A 20,541-nucleotide genomic window follows, 5' to 3' on the forward strand; every position below is an offset into this window, starting at 1 on the left:
TGGTTTAGACCTAATTGATATCTATAGGACATTTCACCCGAAAACAATCAATTTCACCTTTTTCTCAAGTGCACATGGAACCTTCTCCAGGATAGATCACATCCTGGGCCATAAATCTAGCCTTGGTAAATAAAAAAAAATGAAATCATTCCAAGCATCTTTTCTGACCACAATGCAGTAAGATTAGATCTCAATTACAGGAGAAAAACTGTTAAAAATTCCAACATATGGAGGGTAAACAACACACTGCTGAATAACCAAAAAATCACAGAAGAAATCAAAAAAGAAATCAAAATATGCACAGAAATGAATGAAAATGAAAACAACCCAAAACCTGTGGGAAACTGTAAAAGCAGTGCTAAGGGGAAGGTTCATAGCATTACAGGCATACCTCAAGAAACAAGAAAAAAGTCAAATGAATAACCTAAGTCTACACCTAAAGCAACTAGAAAAGGAAGAAATGAAGAACCCCAGGGTTAGAAGAAGGAAAGAAATCTTTAAAATTAGGGTAGAAATAAATGCAAAAGAAACAAGACCATAGCAAAAATCAACAAAAACAAAAGCTTTGTTGGTTCTTTGAGAAGATTTATTGGTTTGAGAAGTTTTGTTGGTTGTTTGCTGGTTCTTTGAGAAGATAAATAAAATTGACAAACCATTAGCCAGACTCATCAAGAAACAAAGGGAGAAAAATCAAATCAATAAAATTAGAAATGAAAATGGAGAGATCACAAAAGACACCCCAGAAATACAATGGATAGTAAGAGACTACTATCAGCAAATATATGCCAATAAAATGGACAACCTGGAAGAAATGGACAAATTCTTAGAAAAGTACAACTTTCCAAAACTGAACCAGGAAGAAATAGAAAATCTTAACAGACCCATCACAAGCACGGAAATTGAAACTGTAATTAGAAATCTTCCAGCAGACAAAAGCCCAGGACCAGACAGCTTCACAGCTGAATTCTACCAAAAATTTAGAGAAGAGCTAACACCTATCCAGACCACCTGATCTGCCTCTTGAGAAATTTGTATGCAGGTCAGGAAGCAACAGGTAGAACTGGACATGGAACAACAGACTGGTTCCAAATAGGAAAAGGAGTTCGTCAGGGCTGTATATTGTCACCCTGTTTATTTAACTTATATGCAGAGTACATCATGAGAAACGCTGGACTGGAAGAAACACAAGCTGGAATCAAGATTGCTGGGAGAAATATCAATAACCTCAGATATGCAGATGACACCACCCTTATGGCAGAAAGTGAAGAGGAACTAAAAAGCCTCTTGATGAAAGTGAAAGTGGAGAGTGAAAAAGTTGGCTTAAAGCTCAACATTCAGAAAACAGAGATCATGGCAACCGGTCCCACCACTTCATGGGAAATAGATGGGGAAACAGTGGAAACAGTGTCAGACTTTATTTTTCTGGGCTCCAAAATCACTACAGATGGTGACTGCAGCCATGAAATTAAAAGATGCTTACTCCTTGGAAGGAAAGTTATGACCAACCTAGATAGCATATTCAAAAGCAGAGACATTACTTTGCCAACAAACGCTCGTCTAGTCAAGGCTATGGTTTTTCCTGTGGTCATGTATGGATGTGAGAGTTGGACTGTGAAGAAGGCTGAGTGCTGAAGAATTGATGCTTTTGAACTGTGGTGTTGGAGAAGACTCTTGAGAGTCCCTTGGACTGCAAGGAGATCCAACCAGTCCATTCTGAAGATCAGCCCTGGGATTTCTTTCGAAGGAATGATGCTAAAGCTGAAACTCCAGTACTTTGGCCACCTCATGCGAAGAGTTGACTCATTGGAAAAGACTCTGATGCTGGGAGGGATTGGGGGCAGGAGGAGAAGGGGACGACAGAGGATGAGATGGCTGGATGGCATCACTGGCTCGATGGACGTGAGTCTCAGTGAACTCTGGGAGTTGGTGATGGACAGGGAGGCCTGGTGTGCTGCGATTTATGGGGTCGCACAGAGTCGGACACGGCTGAGCGACTGATCTGATCTGATCTAAACACCTATCCTACTCAAACTTTTCCAGAAAATTACAGAAGAAAGTAAACTTTCCTCTAATACCAAACCTAATACCAAAACCTGACAAAGATGCCACAAAAAAAGAAAACTACAGGCCAATATCACTGATGAACATAGATGCAAAAATCCTTAACAAAATTCTAGCAAACAGAATCCAGCAACATATTTAAAAGATCATACATCATAACCAAGTGGGCTTTATCCCAGGGATGCAAGGATTCTTCAATATCTGCAAATCTATCAATGTAATACACCACATTAACAAATTGAAAAATAAAAACCATATGATTATCTCAGTAGATGCAGAGAAAGCCTTTGACAAAATTCAACACCTGTTTGTGATAAAAACTCTCCAGAAAGCAGGAATAGAAGGAACATACCTCTACATAATAAAAGCTATATATGACAAACCCTCAGCAAACATTATCCTCAATGGCGAAAAATTAAAAGCATTCCCCCTAAAGTCAGGAACAAGACAAGGGTGCCAACTCTCACCACTACTATTCAACATAGTTCTAGAAGTTTTGGACACAGCAATCAGAGCAGAAAAAGAAATAAATCAAGTTTAGAAAAGAAGAAGTAAAACTCTCACTGTTTGCAGATGACATGATCCTCTACATAGAAAACCCTAAAGACTCCACCAGAAAATTACTGGAGCTAATCAATGAATATAGTGAAGTTGCAGGATATAAAATCAACACACAGAAATCCCTTGCATTCCTATACACTAATAATGAGAAAACAGAGAAATTAAGGAAACAATTCCATTCACTATTGCAACAAAAATAATAAAATACTTAGGAATATATCTACCTAAAGAAAGAAAAGACCTATATATAGAAAACTATAAACCACTGGTGAAAGAAGTCAGAGAGGACACAAATAGATGGAGAAATATACCGTGTTCATGGATTGGAAAAATCAATATAGTGAAAATGAGTATACTACCCAAAGCAATCTATAGATTCAATGCAATCCCTATCAAGCTACCAACAGTATTTTTCACAGAGCTAGAAAAAATAATTTCACAATTTGTATGAAAATACAAAAAATCTCAAATAGCCAAAGAAATCTTGAGAAAGAAGAATGGAACTGGAGGAATCAACCTGCTGACTTTAGGCTCTACTACAAAACCACAGTCATCAAGACAGTATGGTACTGGTACAAAGACAGAAATATAGATCAATGAAACCAAATATAAAGCCCAGAGATAAATCCATGCACCAATGGACACCTTATCTTTGACAAAGGAGGCAAGAATATACAATGGAGAAAAGACAATCTCTTTAACAAGTGGTGCTGGGAAAACTGGTCAACCACTTGTAAAAGAATGAAACTAGAAACTAGAACACCAGGGTTTCCCTGGTGGCTCAGATGGTAAAGTGACTGTCTGCAATGCAGGAGACACAGGTTCAATTCCTGGGTTGGGAAGATCCCCTGGAGAAGGAAATGGCAGCCCACTCCAGTATTCTTGCCTGGAAAATCCCATTGACAGCAGAGCCTGGTAAGCTACTGTCTATGGGGTCACAAAGAGTCAGACACGACTGAGTGACTTCACTTCACTTCACTTCAGAACACTTTCTAACACCATACACAAAAATAAACTCAAAATGGATTAAAGATCTAAACATAAGACCAGAAACTATAAAACTCCTAGAGGAGAACATAGGCAAAACACTCCGACACAAATCACAGCAGGCTCCTCTATGACCCACCTCTCAGAATATTTGAAATAAAAGCAAAAATAAATAAATGGGACCTAATTAAAATTAAAAGCTTCTGCACAACAAAGGAAACTATAAGCAACGTGAAGAGACAGCCTTCAGAATGGGAGAAATAATAGCAAATGAAGCAACTGACAAAGAATTAATCTCAAAAATATACAAGCAACTCCTGCAGCTCAATTCCAGAAAAATAAACGACCCAATCAAAAAATGGGCCAAGGAACTAAACAGACGTTCCTCAAAGAAGACATACACACGGCTAACAAACACATGAAAAGATGCTCAACATCACTCATTATCAGAGAAATGCAAATCAAAACCACAATGAGGTACCGTTTCACACCAGTCAGAATGGCTGCGATCCAAAAGTCTACAAGCAATAAATGCTGGAGAGGGTGTGGAGAAAAGGGAACCCTCTTACACTGTTGGTGGGAATGCAAACTAGTACAGCCACTATGGAGAACAGTGTGGAGATTCCTTAAAAAACTGGAAATAGAACTGCCTTATGACCCAGCAATCCCACTGCTGGACATACACACTGAGGAAACCAGAATTGAAAGAGACACGTGTACCCCAATGTTCATCGCAGCACTGTTTATAATAGCCAGAACATGGAAGCAACCTAGATGTCCATCAGCAGACAAATGGATAAGAAAGCTGTGGTACATATACACAATGCAGTATGACTCAGCCATTAAAAAGAATACATTTGAATCCGTTCTAATGAGGTGGATGAAACTGGAGCCTATTGTATAGAGTGAAGTAAGCCAGAGAGAAAAACACCAATACAGTATACTAACGCATATATATGGAATTCAGAAAGATGGTAACGATAACCCTTTAAATGATAATTTTAAAATTATGTGCATCAAAAACTTCAAAATAAAATGAAAAGTCGAGTTATCTGCTAAAAATAAATATGGGAAAATTATAACCAATAAAGAAGTAGTATCCAGAAAATATAAAAATGCCTGTATATGTCTTGCCTGTATGTGAGACAGCAAAAGAGACACAGATGTATAGAACAGTCTTTTGGACTCTGTGGGAGAGGGCGAGGGTGGGATGATTTGGGAGAATGGCATTGAAACATGTATATTATCTTAAGTGAAACGAATCACCAGTCCAGGTTTGAAGCATGATGCTCGGGGCTGGTGCACTGGGATGACCTAGAGGGATGGGATGAGGAGAGGAATGGGAGGGGTGTTCAGGATGGGGAACACATGTACACCCATGGCGGATTCATGTCAATGTATGGCACTGCAAGGAGATCCAACCAGTCCATTCTGAAGGAGATCAGCCCTGGGACTTCTTTGGAAGGAATGATGCTAAAGCTGAAACTCCAGTACTTTGGCCACCTCATGCAAAGAGTTGACTCATTGGAAAAGACTCTGATGCTGGGAGGGATTGGGGGCAGGAGGAGAAGGGGACGACAGAGGACGAGATGGCTGGATGGCATCACCGACTCGATGGACATGAGTCTGAGTGAACTCTGGGAGTTGGTGATTGACAGGGAGGCCTGGCATGCTGCAATTCATGGGGTCGCAAAGAGTCGGACACGACTGAGCGACTGAACTGAACTGAACTGACAGGGTGCTCGGGGCTGGTGCACTGGGATGACCTAGAGGGATGTAATGGGGAGAGGGGTGGGAGGGGGGTTCAGGATGGGGAACACATGTACACCCATGGCAGATTCATGTCAATGTATGGCAAAACCAATACAATATTGTAAAGTAATTAGCCTCTATTTAAAATAAGTTTATACTTTAAAAAACACAAAAAAGCATAAATCATAAAGAAGACACTGACATAGTTAATTATATTAAAATTTAAAAATTATGTGCATCGAAAACTTCAAAATAAAATGAAAAGTCGAGTTATCTGCTAAAAAATAAATATGGGAAAATTATAACCAATAAAGAAGTAGTATCCAGAAAATATAAAAATGCCTGTATATGGATAAGAAACAGATACCTAAAAAGAATGGACATTTGACTCAAATGGAAATGCTAAACCTCATTAGTTTATATGGAAAATACAAATTTAATCTTAAAAACATTGAACTGATACATATATCTCTGGCTTTCTCATTTTACCTGCTGTGTAATAAAAACATTGACCAAAATAAAAACAAAAAAGAAAGAAATTGACAAGTTAATCGAGAATTTGTACAGAAATACAAAGGACCTAGAAAAACCAAAGAAATTATTTAAAAAGAATGAGGTTAAACGGCCTACACTACCTAATTTCAAAGTGCACTACTATAGAAAAATACTAATAAAATTTTGGCATGAGGGTGGATATAAATCAATAAAACAGGATAGAGAATTCAGAAATCGACCTACAAAAATATTGTCAATTAATTTTTGACATGAGAACCAAAATAAATGTGGAAAAGACATTCTTTTAAGTGAAGGGTGGTGTAAAAACTTGGTATTTGTATGGAAAAAGTCCTCCCCTTACTTCACATCACATTGAGAAATAAAATGTATCACAAATTTAAAATAGAAAAGCTAGAACTTTTCAGTATCTGAAAGAAAACAAGGGAAAATGTTTATGACCCTTGGCTAAACCAAAATAGAACAAAATACATGAATAATGAAAGAAAAACTAAATTGGACATAATAAAACTTTAAAACTTCCACTCTCGGAAACACCATTAAGAACATAAAAAGAAAAAAAAAAAAAACATAAAAAGGTAAGCCATAGACTAGTGTTAAGTAACAATATGTGTATCTGACAAAAACTTGTGTCCAAAATACAAAGAACCCATATAATTCATAAGTTATATAGTAAGAAGAAAAAATGTGCAAAATAATATGCCAGATGCTTCACAAAAGAATACATACAGGTAGCCAGTAAACTACTCTACACATGCACCAGACTCTACACATGGACATCACCAGATGGTTGACACCAAAATCAGATTGATTATATTCTTTGCAGCCAAAGATGGAGAAGCTCTATACAGTCAGCAAAAACAAGACCAGGAGCTGACTGTGGCTCAGATCATGAACTCCTTATTGCCAAATTCAGACTGAAATTAAAGAAAGTAGAGAAAACCACTAGACCATTCAGGTATGACCTAAATCAAATCCCTTATGATTATACAGTGGAAGTGAGAAATAGATTTAAGGGACTAGATCTGATAGAGTGCCTGATGAACTATAGACGGAGGTTCATGACACTGTACAGGAGAGACAGGAATCAAGACCATCCCCAAGAAAAAGAAATGCAAAAAAGCAAAATGGTTGTCTGAGGAGGTCTTACAAATAGCTGTGAAAAGAAGGTAAGTGAAAAGCAAAAGGGAAAAGGAAAGATATAAGCATCTGAATGCAGAGTTCCAAAGAATAGCAGAGATAAGAAAGCCTTCCTCAGCAATCAATGCAAAGAAATAGAGGAAAACAATAGAATGGGAAAGACTAGGGATCTCTTCAAGAAAATTAGAGATACCAAGGGAACATTTTATGCAAAGATGGGCTCAATAAAGGACAGAAATGGTAGGGACCTAACAGAAGCAGAAAATATTAAGAGGTGGCAAGAATACACAGAAGAACTGTACAAAAAAGATCTTCATGACCCAGATAATCACGATGGTGTGATCACTCACCTAGAGCCAGACATCCTAGAATGCGAAGTCAAGTGGGCCTTAGGAAGCATCACAATGAACAAAGCTAGTGGAGATGATGGAATTCCAGTTGAGCTATTTCAAATCCTGAAAGATGATGCTGTGAAAGTGCTACACTCAATATGCCAGCAAATTTGGAAAACTCAGCAGTGGCCACAGGACTGGAAAAGGTCAGTTTTCATTCCAATACCAAACAAAGGCAATGCCAAAGAATGCTCAAACGACCACACAATTGCACTCATCTCACACGCTAGTAAAGTAATGCTTAAAATTCTGCAAGCCAGGCTTCAGCAATACGTGAACCGTGAACTTCCAGATGTTCAAGCTGGTTTTCGAAAAGGCAGAGGAACCAGAGATCAAATTGCCAACATTCGTTGGATCATTGAAAAAGCAAGAGAGTTCCAGAAAAACATCTATTTCTGCTTTGTTGACTATGCCAAAGCCTTTGACTGTGTGGATCACAATAAACTGTGGAAAATTCTTCAAGAGATGGGAATACCAGACCACTTGACTTGCCTCTGGAGAAACCTATATGCAGGTCAGGAAGCAACAGTTAGAACTGGACATGGAACAACAGACTGGTTCCAAATAGGAAAAGGAGTACGTCAAGGCTGTATATTGTCACCCTTCTTATTTAACTTATATGCAGAGTACATCATGAGAAACGCTGGGCTGGAAGAATTAAGCTAGAACAAGCTAGAATTAAGATTGCCGGGAGAAATATCAATACCCTCAGATATGCAGATGACACCACCCTTATGGCAGAAAGTGAAGAGGAACTCAAAAGCCTCTGGATGAAAGTGAAAGAGGAGAGTGAAAAAGTTGGCTTAAAGCTCAACATTCAGAAAACTAAGATCATGGCATCTGGTCCCACCACTTCATAGGAAATAGATGGGGAAACAGTGGCTGACTATTTTTCTGGGCTCCAAAATCACTGCAGATGGTGATTTCAGCCATGAAATTAAAGGATGCTTACTCCTTGGAAGGAAAGTTATTACAACTAGACAGCATATTAAAAAGCAGGGACATTACTTTGCCAACAAAGGTCCATCTAGTCAAGGCTATGGTTTTTCCAGTGGTCATGTATGGATGTGAGAGTTCGACTATAAAGAAAGCTAAGCTCTGAAGAATTGATGCTTTTGAACTGTGGTGTTAGAGAAGACTCTTGAGAGTCCCTTGGACTGCAAAGAGATCCAACCAGTCCATCCTAAAGGAGATCAGTCCTGGGTGTTCATTTGAAAGACTGATGCTGAAGCTGAAACTCCACACTTCGGCCACCTGATGTGAAGAGCTACTCACTGGAAAAGACCCTGATGCTGGGAAAGATTGATGGCAGATGGAGAAGGGGATGCCAGAGGATGAGATGGCTGGATGGCATCACCAACTCAACGGACATGGTTTGGGTGGACTCCAGGATTTGGTGATGGACAGGGAGACCTGGCGTGCTGCCTCTCATGGGCTCGCAAAGAGTCGGACATGACTGAACGACTGAACTGAACTGAGGCAGTAAACCCATGCAAGGGCTTCACTGGTGGCTCAGTCAGTAAGGAAAGAAAGTGAAAAGTGTTAGTCACTCAGTCGTGTCTGACTCTTTGCAACACTATGCCAGTCTCCTCTGTTCACGGACTTCTCCAGGCAACAATACTGGAGTGGGTAGCTATTCCCTTCTTCAGGGGATCTTCCCCACCAAGATGTTGACCCTGGGTCTCTCATATTGGAGGCAGAATCTTTACCTTCTGAGCCACCAGGGAAGCCCCAGTGCAAGAGACCTGGGTTTAATCACTGGTGTGGGATGATCCCCTCGTGAAGGAAATGGCAAAGAACACCAGTATTCTTACCTGGGAAATACCCTGGACAGAGGAGCCTGGCAGGCTACAGTCCATGGGATCGCAAAGAGTCAGACATGACTTGGCAACTAAACCAAACCCATGTAAAGATGCTCAATATCATCAGTCTTTAGAGAAATCCAAGTCAAAACCAGGAAATAGGACTTCACAGCTGGTAACATGACTAAGAAAAGATAATGCTAGTTATTGAGGATTGGAGAGATTGGAACCTCATAGGTTGCTGGGGTCGTTATAGAATAGTACAGCCGCCTTGAAGGAGGTGGCCATTATCTTCATTACCTCCAGGTAGTTTGGCCTCAGGTCAAACAACAAGGAGGGAACACAGCCCCACCTATCAACAGAAAATTAGATTAAAGATTTACTGAGCATGGCCCTGCCTATCAGAACAAGATCCAGTTTCCCCCTCAGTCAGTCTCTCCCATCAGGAAGCTTCCGTAAGCCTCTTATCCTTCTCCATCAGAGGGCAGAAAGAATGAAAGCCACACTCACAAAAAGCTAACCAATCTGATTAGGCTCTTGGACCACAGCCTTGTCTAACTCAATGAAACTATGAGTCATGCCATATAGGGCCACCTAAGATGGATGGGTCATGATGGAGAGTTCAGACGAAACGTGGGCCACTAGAGAAAGAAATGGCAAACCACTTCAGTATTCTTGCCTTGAGAACTCTATGAACAGTATGAAAAGGCAAAAAGATAAGACACTGAAGAATGCATTTCCCAGGTTGGTAGGTACCCAATATGCTGCTGGAGATCAGTGGAGAAATAACTCCAGAAAGAATGAAGAGACGGAGCTAAAGCAAAAACAGCACACAGTTGTGGATGTGACTGGTGATGGAAGTAAAGTCTGTTGCTGTCAAGAGCAATATTGCATAGGAACCTGAAATGTTAGGTCCATGAATCAAAGCAAATTGGAAGTGGTCAAACAGGAGATGGCAATAGTGAACAACATTTTAGGAATCAGCGAACTAAAATGGACTGGACTGGGTGAATTTAACTCAGTTATATCTAACTATTGTGGGCAAGAATTGCTTAGAAGAAATGGGAGTAGTGATCATAGTCAACAAGAGTCCGAAATGCAGAACTTGGAAGCAATCTCAAAAAATGACAGAATGATCTCTGTTTCCAAGGCAAACCACTCAATATCACAGTAATCCAAGTCTATGCCCTGACCAGTAATGCTGAAGAAGCTGAAGTTGAAGGGTTCTATGAAGACCTACAAGACCTTTTAGAACTAACCCAAAAAAGATGTCCTTTTCATCATAGGGAACTGGAATGCAAAAGTAGGAAGTCAAGAGATACCTGGAGTTAACAGGCAAATTTGGCCTTGGAGTATAAAACGAAGCAAGTCAAAGGCTAATAGAGTTTTACCAAGAGAACTCACTGGTCATAGCAAACACCTTCTTCCAACAACACAAGAGAAGACTCTACACATGGACATCACCAGATGGTCAATATCAAAAGCAGATTGATTATATTCTTTGCAGCCAAAGATGGAGAAGCTCTATACAGTCAGCAAAAACAAGACTGGGAGCCGACTGTGGCTCAGGTCATGAACTCCCTTTTGCCAAATTCAGACTTAAATTGAAGAAAGTGGGGAAAACCAGTAGACCATTCAGGTACGACCTAAATCAAATCCCTTATGATTATACAGATGGTTGGATGGCATCACCAAATCTATGGACATGAGTTTGGGTAAGCTCCAGGAGTTGACGATGGACAGAGAAGCCTGCCATGCTGCAGTCCATGAGGTCACAAAGAGTCGGACATGACTGACTGACTGACTGAACTGAGCAGCCACTTTGGAGAACAGTTTGGCATGTCTTCAGAATGCTAAACTTACAGTTACTATGTGACCCATCAGTTCCACTCCTAGGTAAATAACCAAGAGAGTTGAAAACCTGTCCAGGCAAAAATGTATACCAAATGCTCAGCATCATAATGGCCTAAAACTGGATGAAACACAGATATAGTAAACACAGGTATAGTAATTCACAACTTATGGGTAGATAAACACATTGTAGTCTAGCCCTACAAGTCTAGATGGTTAAACGAATTCAGACACAAAAGAGTACAGTCCACATTATAAGACTCCCACCTATAAAATTCTAGAAAGCGTAACATGTAAAGGAGAGAGTTAGGTGGTCACCTGTGGCCCAGGTGGGAGAGCAGTAGGCTGCAGACAGGAGCACAAGGGAATCCCTGGGAATGACCCATGTCTTGGTTGTAGTGGTGGCTCCATGACTGTCTTCATTTGTTAAACTCATTGAACTGGACTCTTTAGCTGGATCCAGTTTGTTGTGTGTAAATTGAACCTCAATAAAGGTGTTTTAAGGAATTAGAAAACCAAGTATTTCTGGGAAACTAGAAAACCTGCAGCTCCAAGCAAATGCAAATAACAATAGTATAATGGTTCTTATTTTTTTGTAATTCATCTTCATTTATAGGGGCTTCCCTCATAGCTCAACTGGTAAAGAATCCACCTGCAATGCAGGAGACCCCGGTTCGATTCCTGGGTAGGAAGATCCGCTGGAGAAGGGATAGGCTACCCACTCCAGTATTCTTGGGCTTCCCTTGTGGCTCAGCTGGTAAAGAATCAGCCTGCATGCGGGAGACCTAGGTTCAATCCCTGAGTTGGGAAGATCACCTGAGGAAGAGAAAGGCTACCCACTCTGGTATTCTGGCCTGGAGAATCCCATGGACTGTATAGTCCATGGGGTCACAAAGAGTCAGAGCAACTTTCACTTCACTCACTTTACTTCATTTATAGACAGCTTAATACGAGATAGCCAGTCTGTGAAGCCCTTTAACACATTAGAATATTTCTATCCATAACCCTATGAGGAGCTTAATATCATTCACCCTACAGTTAAGGGAACTAGAGTTTGGAATTTTTAAGGAATTTGCTGCAAATCACATAGCTTGTAAATGGCAGAGCTTTGTACAACAGCTATCAAGTATGGCAGGCCTCAGATAAGATAAAGGCTGACGGGAGAAGTTTTTATAAAATCTGCTATTCTAATATAAAAAAATAAATATGCTCTGCTGTTGCTATTTCCTCTTGAGACAAGTTCACTTAGAACTCCATCAACAACATCCTCTAGATGTCTCCATCTTTGTATTATCATCGTGTTGGTGACTTGATACCGTTTGTTTGTTTGTTTGTTTGTCATATAGGCTGGGTTTGGTCTCTGTTGTTGCATACAGGCTTTCTCTAGTTGTGAAAGTGGAGGCCACTTTCTAGTTGGGGTGTGTGGGCTTCTCATTGCGGTGGCTTCTTCTTGTAGAGTATGGTCTCTAGACACTCAAGCTTCAGCAATTGTGGCACATGGACTTAGCTGTTCTATGACATGTGGGACCCTCCCCGACCTGGAGGCAAACCGATATCCCTTGCATTAGCAGGCAGATTCATAACCACTGGACCACAAGGAAAGCCCTGATTTCTTGGTATCTTAAAATGACACAGCTACTAAGTGGAAGCTAGGTTCTAACAGGAAGAAAGTGAGCTAATCATGTTAAAGTATCATGGAACACATGAGTTACAGCACATTTTGTCTGCATAGCAGTTTGTGTGTCCTTTTTATCTCATGAGTTCAGAGTGGCTTGTCCCCAGGGACCAGTAAGAAGTGGAGGCACCCAGATCACCTGGGCTCCAATATGTGCAGGTTTTCTGCCACTCCTTACTGCCTACACATCTGGCTGAGGGTCCTGGCATGCTCCTCAGGGTAATGGGAAAGCACTGAGTAATCCTAAGAAAGGCCCAGCATCTTGGCCTCCAATGCTGTAGGCATGTGGGGAATCAGAAAATACTTTCTTTATACTCATCCATTATTGAAGCACACATTGATTTCATCTGTGGAATGGTTTTCTTGTTACATGACAAGAAATGGAAAAAATTGATTTAGTTAACTTTGTCCTTAAACAAGTTGCAAGCTGGCTATGTGTCTAGTGTCTCAGCAGCTGTACTGGCCCTAGTTGAAAAGAAAGCAATGGTGTATATAAACAGCTAGTAGTTTAGAGCGGCAGGATGTTCTAATAATGAGATAAATTCAAGTGCTAGAAGGGAATAGGGATTCCACAGATTTGGGGCCTCGGAGGGCTGGAAAAGCTAGCTGCTTTTGGCTCCGTATATTAGGAATTAAGTTTTAGATATTTTTAGTGACAAAGCTCCCTTGTCACACAGCCCTGTGGAAGGAGATTGGATTGAATTGTGTCCTCCCCAAATTCATGTGTTGAAGTCATAACCCCCAGTATCAGAATGTGACCTTACTTGAAAGAAGGGTATTTATAGAGGTAATCAAGTTAAAGTGAGGTCCTTAGGATGACCCCTGAAGTAGTACCACTAGTGTCTTCAGTTTAAAAAAAAAGGAGGGGGTGGGATTTGGGCACAAAAATACAAACAGAAGTAAGACGGTAAGAGACACAGGTGACAGAGGGTCCACAAGTCCAGGAGGAAGGCTAAGACAGGCCCTCCCCTCACAGCCCTCAGAAGGAACCCCTCCCAGCCACACCTTGGTTTTGGACTTCCACCATCCCGAACTGGGAGACAATAAGTTTCTGTTGCTTAAGCTCACACTCCATGGTGCTTTGTTACAGCAGGTCTAAGAAACTAAATGCTGCTTTATTTGAAAGTACCACCCCACAGGCACTGCTAATCCCCTTTACCTGATTCTTTTTCATTTTTCCACAGTGCTTATTACCTTTTAATCTGTCATTCTATCTACCTATCTATTATCTGTCTTCCCTGCCAGCATGAATGCTTCACTTTAATTACTCATGTACAGCTCAGAGTGGGTGTTCAGCAAATATTCATTCAATTAATTGAATGAATTGATGAAGAAGCCAACATCCATCCACTGAACCTGGAAAGGGGGCTGCCACAAATGTACAGCCAACCTGTACCTGAGCATACACAGTGTTCTTTCATCTGAGAAGGCAGGAGATTTGTTGGATAGTGACTTGGCTGTGCCTGCCCCATGGAGGTACATGCTAACAGCTGTCACTATTTATTATGGAGGCTTTACATGGAACTTGGCAAGCAAAGCCTAAAATGTACATGCAAGACCAAAGGAGGAAGAAGAATTGAGGCCCTGTTGAAGAACAACAATAAGAAAGGGCTTTGACCTACTGCTTGTTATGGCTTGCTGTAATGACATAATAACAAGACAATGATAAAGCATAGTGTGGAGCAAAAGTTGGCAAATAGCAGACCATAAGTCAAATCTGGCTGCTGTCACAGTTTTTCTGGCACACAGCCATATTCATTTTATGTAGTATCTGTAGCTGCTTTTGTGCCTCAGTGGCAGAATTCAGTAGTTACGATAGACAATGGCCTGCAAAGCCTAAAATATTTACTAACTGATTTTTTAAATTATTTAATTATTTATTTATTTTCACTGCACTGGGTCTTCATTGCTGCTTGTGGGCTTTCTCTAGTTGTGGTGAGTGGGGACTACTCTTCATTGTGGTACACTGGCTTCTCTTGTTGGGGAACATGGGCTCTAGGCTCAAAGGCTTCAATAGTTGCAGCATGTGGGCTCAGTAGTTGTGGCTCAAGGTCTCAATGAGTGCAGGTTCAGTAATTGTGGTGCTTGAGCTTAGCTGCTCTACATCATGTGGCATCTTCCTGGCCCAGGGATCGTACTCATATCCCCTGCATTGACAGATGGATGCTTATCTGCTGTACCACCAGGGAAATGCCCTAACTGTTATTGGCTGAATTGTGTTCCCCCCAAATTCCTGTGTTGAAGTCCTGATCCCCCGTAATTCAGAATGTCCCTTCCTAGGATCTTTCAAGTTTAAACTTCTTAAGTCAAAATGTGGATATTAGGTTGGGCCCTAATCCAATATGACTGGTGTCCTTACAAGAAGAGGAGAATAGGACCCAGAACTGCATGAGGGATGGCCTGTGTAGACAGGGGGAGAAGCTGGCAGCTACAAGCCAAGGAGAGAGACCTCAGCAAAAATCAACTCTGTCAATGCCTGTATCGCAGATGTTCAGCTCCAGAACTGTGAGAAAATTAATTTCTGTTATTTAAGCCACCTTCTGGTATTTTATTATGGAAGCTCTAGAAAACTAACACAGTGGCCTTCTATAAAGAAAGTTTGCAGACCCCCATTAGAGGCAAAAATATCAATGGAACAAAATAGAGACTAAGAAACAGAACAGCAGTGTCCAGCAGAACAGTAGTGGCCCCTGGAAGACGTCCACATCCCGATCCTGGAACCTATGAATATATTATCTTGCACAGCAAAGGGGAACTACATTTGCTCTCAGCCCACCTTAAAATAGATTATCCTGGATTGTTGTGTGTGCCTCATGTGATCACATGAGTCCTTAAAGTGGAAGAGGCAGAAAATGAGCCAAAGTGATGCAGCGTGAGGAGGACTCTGTTGCTGGTTCTGAGAGATACTCATGGCCTTTATAACCTGGAAAAGGTAAGGAAAGGATTTTCCCCATGAGCCTCCAGAAAGGAACGCAGCCCTGCTGTTACTGTTAGGTAGAAAGTTAGGCATGAGCAACTAGAGGTGGCTAGCTGGAAAGGATGCAAGCTGATCTCTAAACCCCACCCCAGGCACGCCCGGGAAAGCTCACAGATACGCTACCAAAATAACCACAGTGACTTTTCCAACTCCTGCACGTGTGCCCTAGGCACACAGTGGATACAAACTGACCATAGGGGCTTCTTCAATTCCGGCACATGCACCCTTGATGCATAACTGTGTCCTCAAGTAACCTTATGTAGCTAGGAGCCCTAAGCGTTCATAAATATTTTATACATATATACATCTGATATTAACAGACTGAATTATGGGAAAGACAAGCACTATAAAGTCTGTTGTTATGTAACTTGCAACTATCAAAACTTTCAGTCCACCCCCAGCTAGATGAATATGTAAAAACTCTAATGAATACGTAAAAACTGTATTTCACGTATGCTCCGACATGTCCCCTTACCTGATTGAGCATACACCCATTTGTATTTTGCATAGGGCAGAACCAAGAGGAGAGGAGGAGACAGGGAGTATAAAAAGGGAAGCCAAGAGGGACTGTGGCCACTCTTTCGTTCTGTCCGCTGTTTAATAAAAGATCTATCTGCTTGAACTGTAAAGTGAAAGTGAAGTCACTCAATCGTGTCCGACTCTTTGTGACCCCATGGATGGTAGCCTACCAGGCTCCTCTGTCCATAGGATTTTCCAGGCAAGAGTAGTGGAGTGGGTTGCCATTTCCTTCTCCAGGAGATCTTCCCAACCCAAGGATCAAACCCAGGTCTGCCACATTGTAGGCAGATGCTTTACCATCTGAGCCACCAGGGAAGAGCCTGTAACTGAACTGTAATCAGTCTGTTGTTTTAAATCTTTGCTACAATGAGAGAGGGGTCAAGAAATCCTGCCTGAGCTGTAAGTAGCCTGTTGTTCCAAATCTTTGTTATAACAAGGCAAGAACGAAAGGAGAGAAGTAAAACAGACCTGACATTACCAACCAGGGTTTTTGGCCTCCGTAGTCAATAGAAATTGATCAGAAGCCAGACAAGGAATTCAGAACTTCTACTGCAGCAGGGAGGAGTGAGAACAGGTAATAGGTTCCCTTTGCTCACTCCCTAAGGTGGGCATGAGCTGGTTCCTTATAGGGGGTGAGAGTAGGAGTGTGACCAGGAGTCGGGCTGGAGGGCTGGCTTAGGTGTTTTGCCTACCCCTTAGGTGGTGTTGTGAACAAGGGGTCCAAGCAGTACCCTGCTTTTGCTCCCAGCTCTTCAAAAGTGGCATTTGGGTTTTTTGGTCTCCTTGTATCGTTTGTCCAGAATTTGCCCCAACTTCCCAGATGTGCAGTTGTTTTTAGTTCCATAGAGTTTCTTTGTACCTTGTTGCTTGAGGAGAGGTGTGTCCAAGTGCAAGCATTGCAGTTAAGGGTCCCAGGTCCCAGCCTGTCTCACTGTCAACACTTTGATTTAATCCAAAAGATCTCTGTTGGAACTTTGACCTTCAGAAGTGTGAGATAATAAATGTGTGTAGTTTTAAGGCACCAGTTTGCGGTGATTTGTTATAGCACCACAGAAAACCAAGACAACACGAGAACTTAGTAGATTACAGAGATTGGTTAACAAACAAGTGGGCAAAGGATGCTAACTCCACGTTTCAGCATAGAACTTGTTGTTCAGTCACTAAGCCGTGTCTTAGACTTTGCGACCCTATGAACTGCAGCATGCCAGGCTTCCCTGTCCTTCACTATCTCCCTTTGTTTGCTCAAACTCATGTCCTTCCTTTCAACATTTAATATTTAAAATTTAATTTAAATGTATTATGAGACAACAGTTTTTTCTATTCTTTTATAACTATCTCATTGTTCAAAAAGACCAATTCGCTTCTTGATGGAGCAGTGAAAAATATTTTTATTAAATCTCAACTCTTGAGTCCACATCTTTTTAGTATCTTTGCAACAAGTATTCTGTGCTGTATCCTGAAATTCCATAGTAGTCTCCAGGAAAATCACCTGTGTGATTATATGAGTTGGGAGCTGAACTTTGATTGAAAGAAAAACTGAAAGATAAGGCAGACATGGGGATGTGGCAGACATCTTAACAGTCAACCAAATAAGCTGTCACTTAAAGGGAAACAAAGACAGCATTTTTTGCCAACATAAAACTAGAGTTTTCAAGTGAAAATGGAATTTTGGAAATCTTGTATCTGCCTCTGTAAACTTCACAGATTCTCAGTACTTTAACGTCAGTGATGGTATTGATGAATAGCAGCTTTCATATTGTACAATGAAAGGTGTCAACATCTGGAAGATATGCATTAGTCGATGAACCCATATTTTCCAAATGACCAGTGTATGATGTTACGAAATCATGCCTGATAAAACTAGCCATTCAAAGTCCAAGACAGACCAATGAGTTTTAATAGAGTAGAAAAAGTTTACCTATATGGTTTTAGATGGTATACTGCAACTGACCTATGCCTGTTCAGCTTTTACTAAGAAGTAAAATTATCTAAGTATATTAAAATACTGTCCTTTTCCAACGACATACCTATGTGAAGCCAGATGTTTTAATATACTTCCACAGAAGCAACATATACAACCAGAGTGAATGCAGAAGCACATATGAGAATCCAGCCGTTTTACATTAAGCCGGACAGTTAAAAGATTCTCCCATCCCCACCCCCAAAGGAAAACAATGCCATTCTGAATTTTTCTGGAAAATAAATTTAATTTACATGAAAATGTCCCTTATACAATGAAATGGATCTTTTTGTTATTAAACTTTAAATTAGTACTTCTGCCATCGGAAAGCAAGAATCAAAATATTTTAAAGTCAACGCACACCCCTACCCACTTTGCGCTATTGCCATCAATTCTTTTAATCCTCTGTATTATTGAAAGCCCCCAAACACCCGCCCAAGGATAGGGCCGGGAACCCCGCGATTAGCGGCTGCAGCGCCCCCTCCCGGCGGCCCTTGGCCGGAGCCACCCCCGGAGGAGGGATGACCGCGGAGGCTTCTGGGAGTTGTAGTTTGTCCTGCCCGTGGGTCTCACTGACGCAATTCCTGTGCGTCCCTAGCAGCCGCCATCCACTCGGCACCAGCCGGGGAGAGCCCTGTTCGGTGGGCTGAGTCCCATGCCGGTCGCGGTGACCTGAGCTGGTGCCGGCCGACCTCGGCTGCCCGAGGGCCGTCGCCGAAGCGCTCAGAGCGGGTGACTCAAAGTCGAGAGGGAGAACGAGCAGATCTGGTTGCAAGATCCAGGAGGTCGGCTGGGAGCGCGTCTCCCCCGCATTCCCGCGCTACCAGTTCAGGGCTCGGGGGAGCGGTGCGCGCCGATTCCCTCCAAAATCAAGGGGGCGGGACCGTGCAGACTAGTCTGGCCTCCCTTACGCCTGCCCTGGCCCAGTCGCGTGTGTGTAGGTGGGGACGAAGGTGGGGAACGCCGCGGCTGCGTGAGAGGAGAGAGGTGCGCGTCCTCAGGGATCTAGAGGGTCCCGCGTGGGCGCGGGCGCGGCGGAGAGATCTGTTCCCTGACGATTCTCTCGTCCCACAGCCATCGGGTTCTGCCACTCTCTTGCAGGGAACTCAAAACTGGCTGTGGGGATGGCCACCAGGGTCCGGACAGCTGCCATCTGGGTGAGTAGGGATTTTCTTTCGTTTCTGAAAAACTCCCTAAAGACCGACATGTGCTCATCCGTCTCTTCCAGGGTTGGCGTTTGCATGGAGTTCTCTCTCCCCATCCCGCTGCCAAACCACTGGGCCTCCTTTAGGTAACGTTAGGCCGTCCAGAAGCGCTTCTTGTCATCAAACTGTTAATTTACTAACTTCAGTCTCTCTTCTGCCAATTCTGTACCTTGAACCTTGAGTTTAAAAGACGTAATCATCCATCTTCCAATTTCTTCGACACACATTTTCTTAGTTTTTACCTTCTGTGTCTAAGATTTCGGGACCTCATTTGGGAAATTACACGTTTGTCTCTTTATTCAACAGTTTTATTGTCTTTTGTTTGCCGGATCCTGGGGCAGGTGCTAAGGGTGCAAGATAAGTCGTTCTTGCCTTGGAAGAGTCGTGATCTGGTAGGGATGATGGGCAAGAAAATGTACAAGCACAGTGACACCTTAGGGGTCCTCTGAAAACAAGCTGTGAAAATGTGTGGGGACCTACAGCACAGGGTCAGTTTTGGAAATAAGGACACTCCAAGAAGTGCCTCAGGGATTAATAAGGGAGTCTTAAACTGTGATTTGAAAGGTAAGTGAGGTGAACGAGGGACAGCCTAGGAAAAGGAAGGAGCGTGCAAATTTTAGAGGCTTCAAGTGATCTAATATGTTGGTGAACTTTGAACACTGCAGTTGCTGAAATGTAGAGTTTAGGATTTTGCAGGGGATGGTGGTGATGGAGTGTAAGAAATGAGGCCAGAGCCATAGGTAGAGATTGGATCATAGAGGGCTTTGAGGGTCACATTAAAAACTTGAATTTGGGGACTTCCCTGGCAGTTCAGTGGTTAGGGCTCGGAACTTTCATCACTGTGACCCCAGGTTCAATCCCTGGTTGAGGAACTGAAATCCCGCAAGCCACAAGGTGCTGCCAAAAAAAAAAAAAAAAACCCTTGGATTTTATCCTCTAGTGGAGAAAGACTCACTGAAGTGTTTTCCAAAGGAATTTTGATGGAGCAGTCAACATCAGGCAAGTGATGACGAGGCTTAAGTACACTAGTGGTTTTGAGAAAAGAGACACAGAGTCAGAAGCAAGTGGACTTGGTAACTAGTTGGATGTTGGTGAGGGAGCAAGAAGAGCCAGGCATAACTGCTGGAGGTCTACTCTGTGGGCCTG

The 20,541-nt window shown here is 42.0% G+C and overlaps 1 protein-coding gene across 5 annotated transcripts in view; it reads left to right on the forward strand.

Moving 5' to 3' along the window:
* Positions 1–18,651: 18,651 nt before the first annotated feature.
* ZNF268 (zinc finger protein 268) overlaps positions 18,652–20,541 on the forward strand; it is a 33,954-nt gene continuing 32,064 nt past the window's right edge. For 2 of the 5 annotated variants that reach the window (XM_010813819.4, XM_015475428.3), the window contains exon 1: positions 18,787–19,347. In XM_010813819.4, coding sequence (XP_010812121.1) covers positions 19,315–19,347 — 33 coding nt within the window. In that variant the 5' untranslated portion in view covers positions 18,787–19,314. Of the gene's footprint in view, positions 19,348–20,541 lie in introns of all 5 variants that reach the window. The other 3 variants (NM_001083646.3, XM_005217648.5, XM_005217649.5) reach the window with 3 other exon arrangements.

Source organism: Bos taurus, chromosome 17 (assembly GCF_002263795.3).
Source record: "Bos taurus isolate L1 Dominette 01449 registration number 42190680 breed Hereford chromosome 17, ARS-UCD2.0, whole genome shotgun sequence".
NCBI classification, from domain to species: domain Eukaryota; kingdom Metazoa; phylum Chordata; class Mammalia; order Artiodactyla; family Bovidae; genus Bos; species Bos taurus.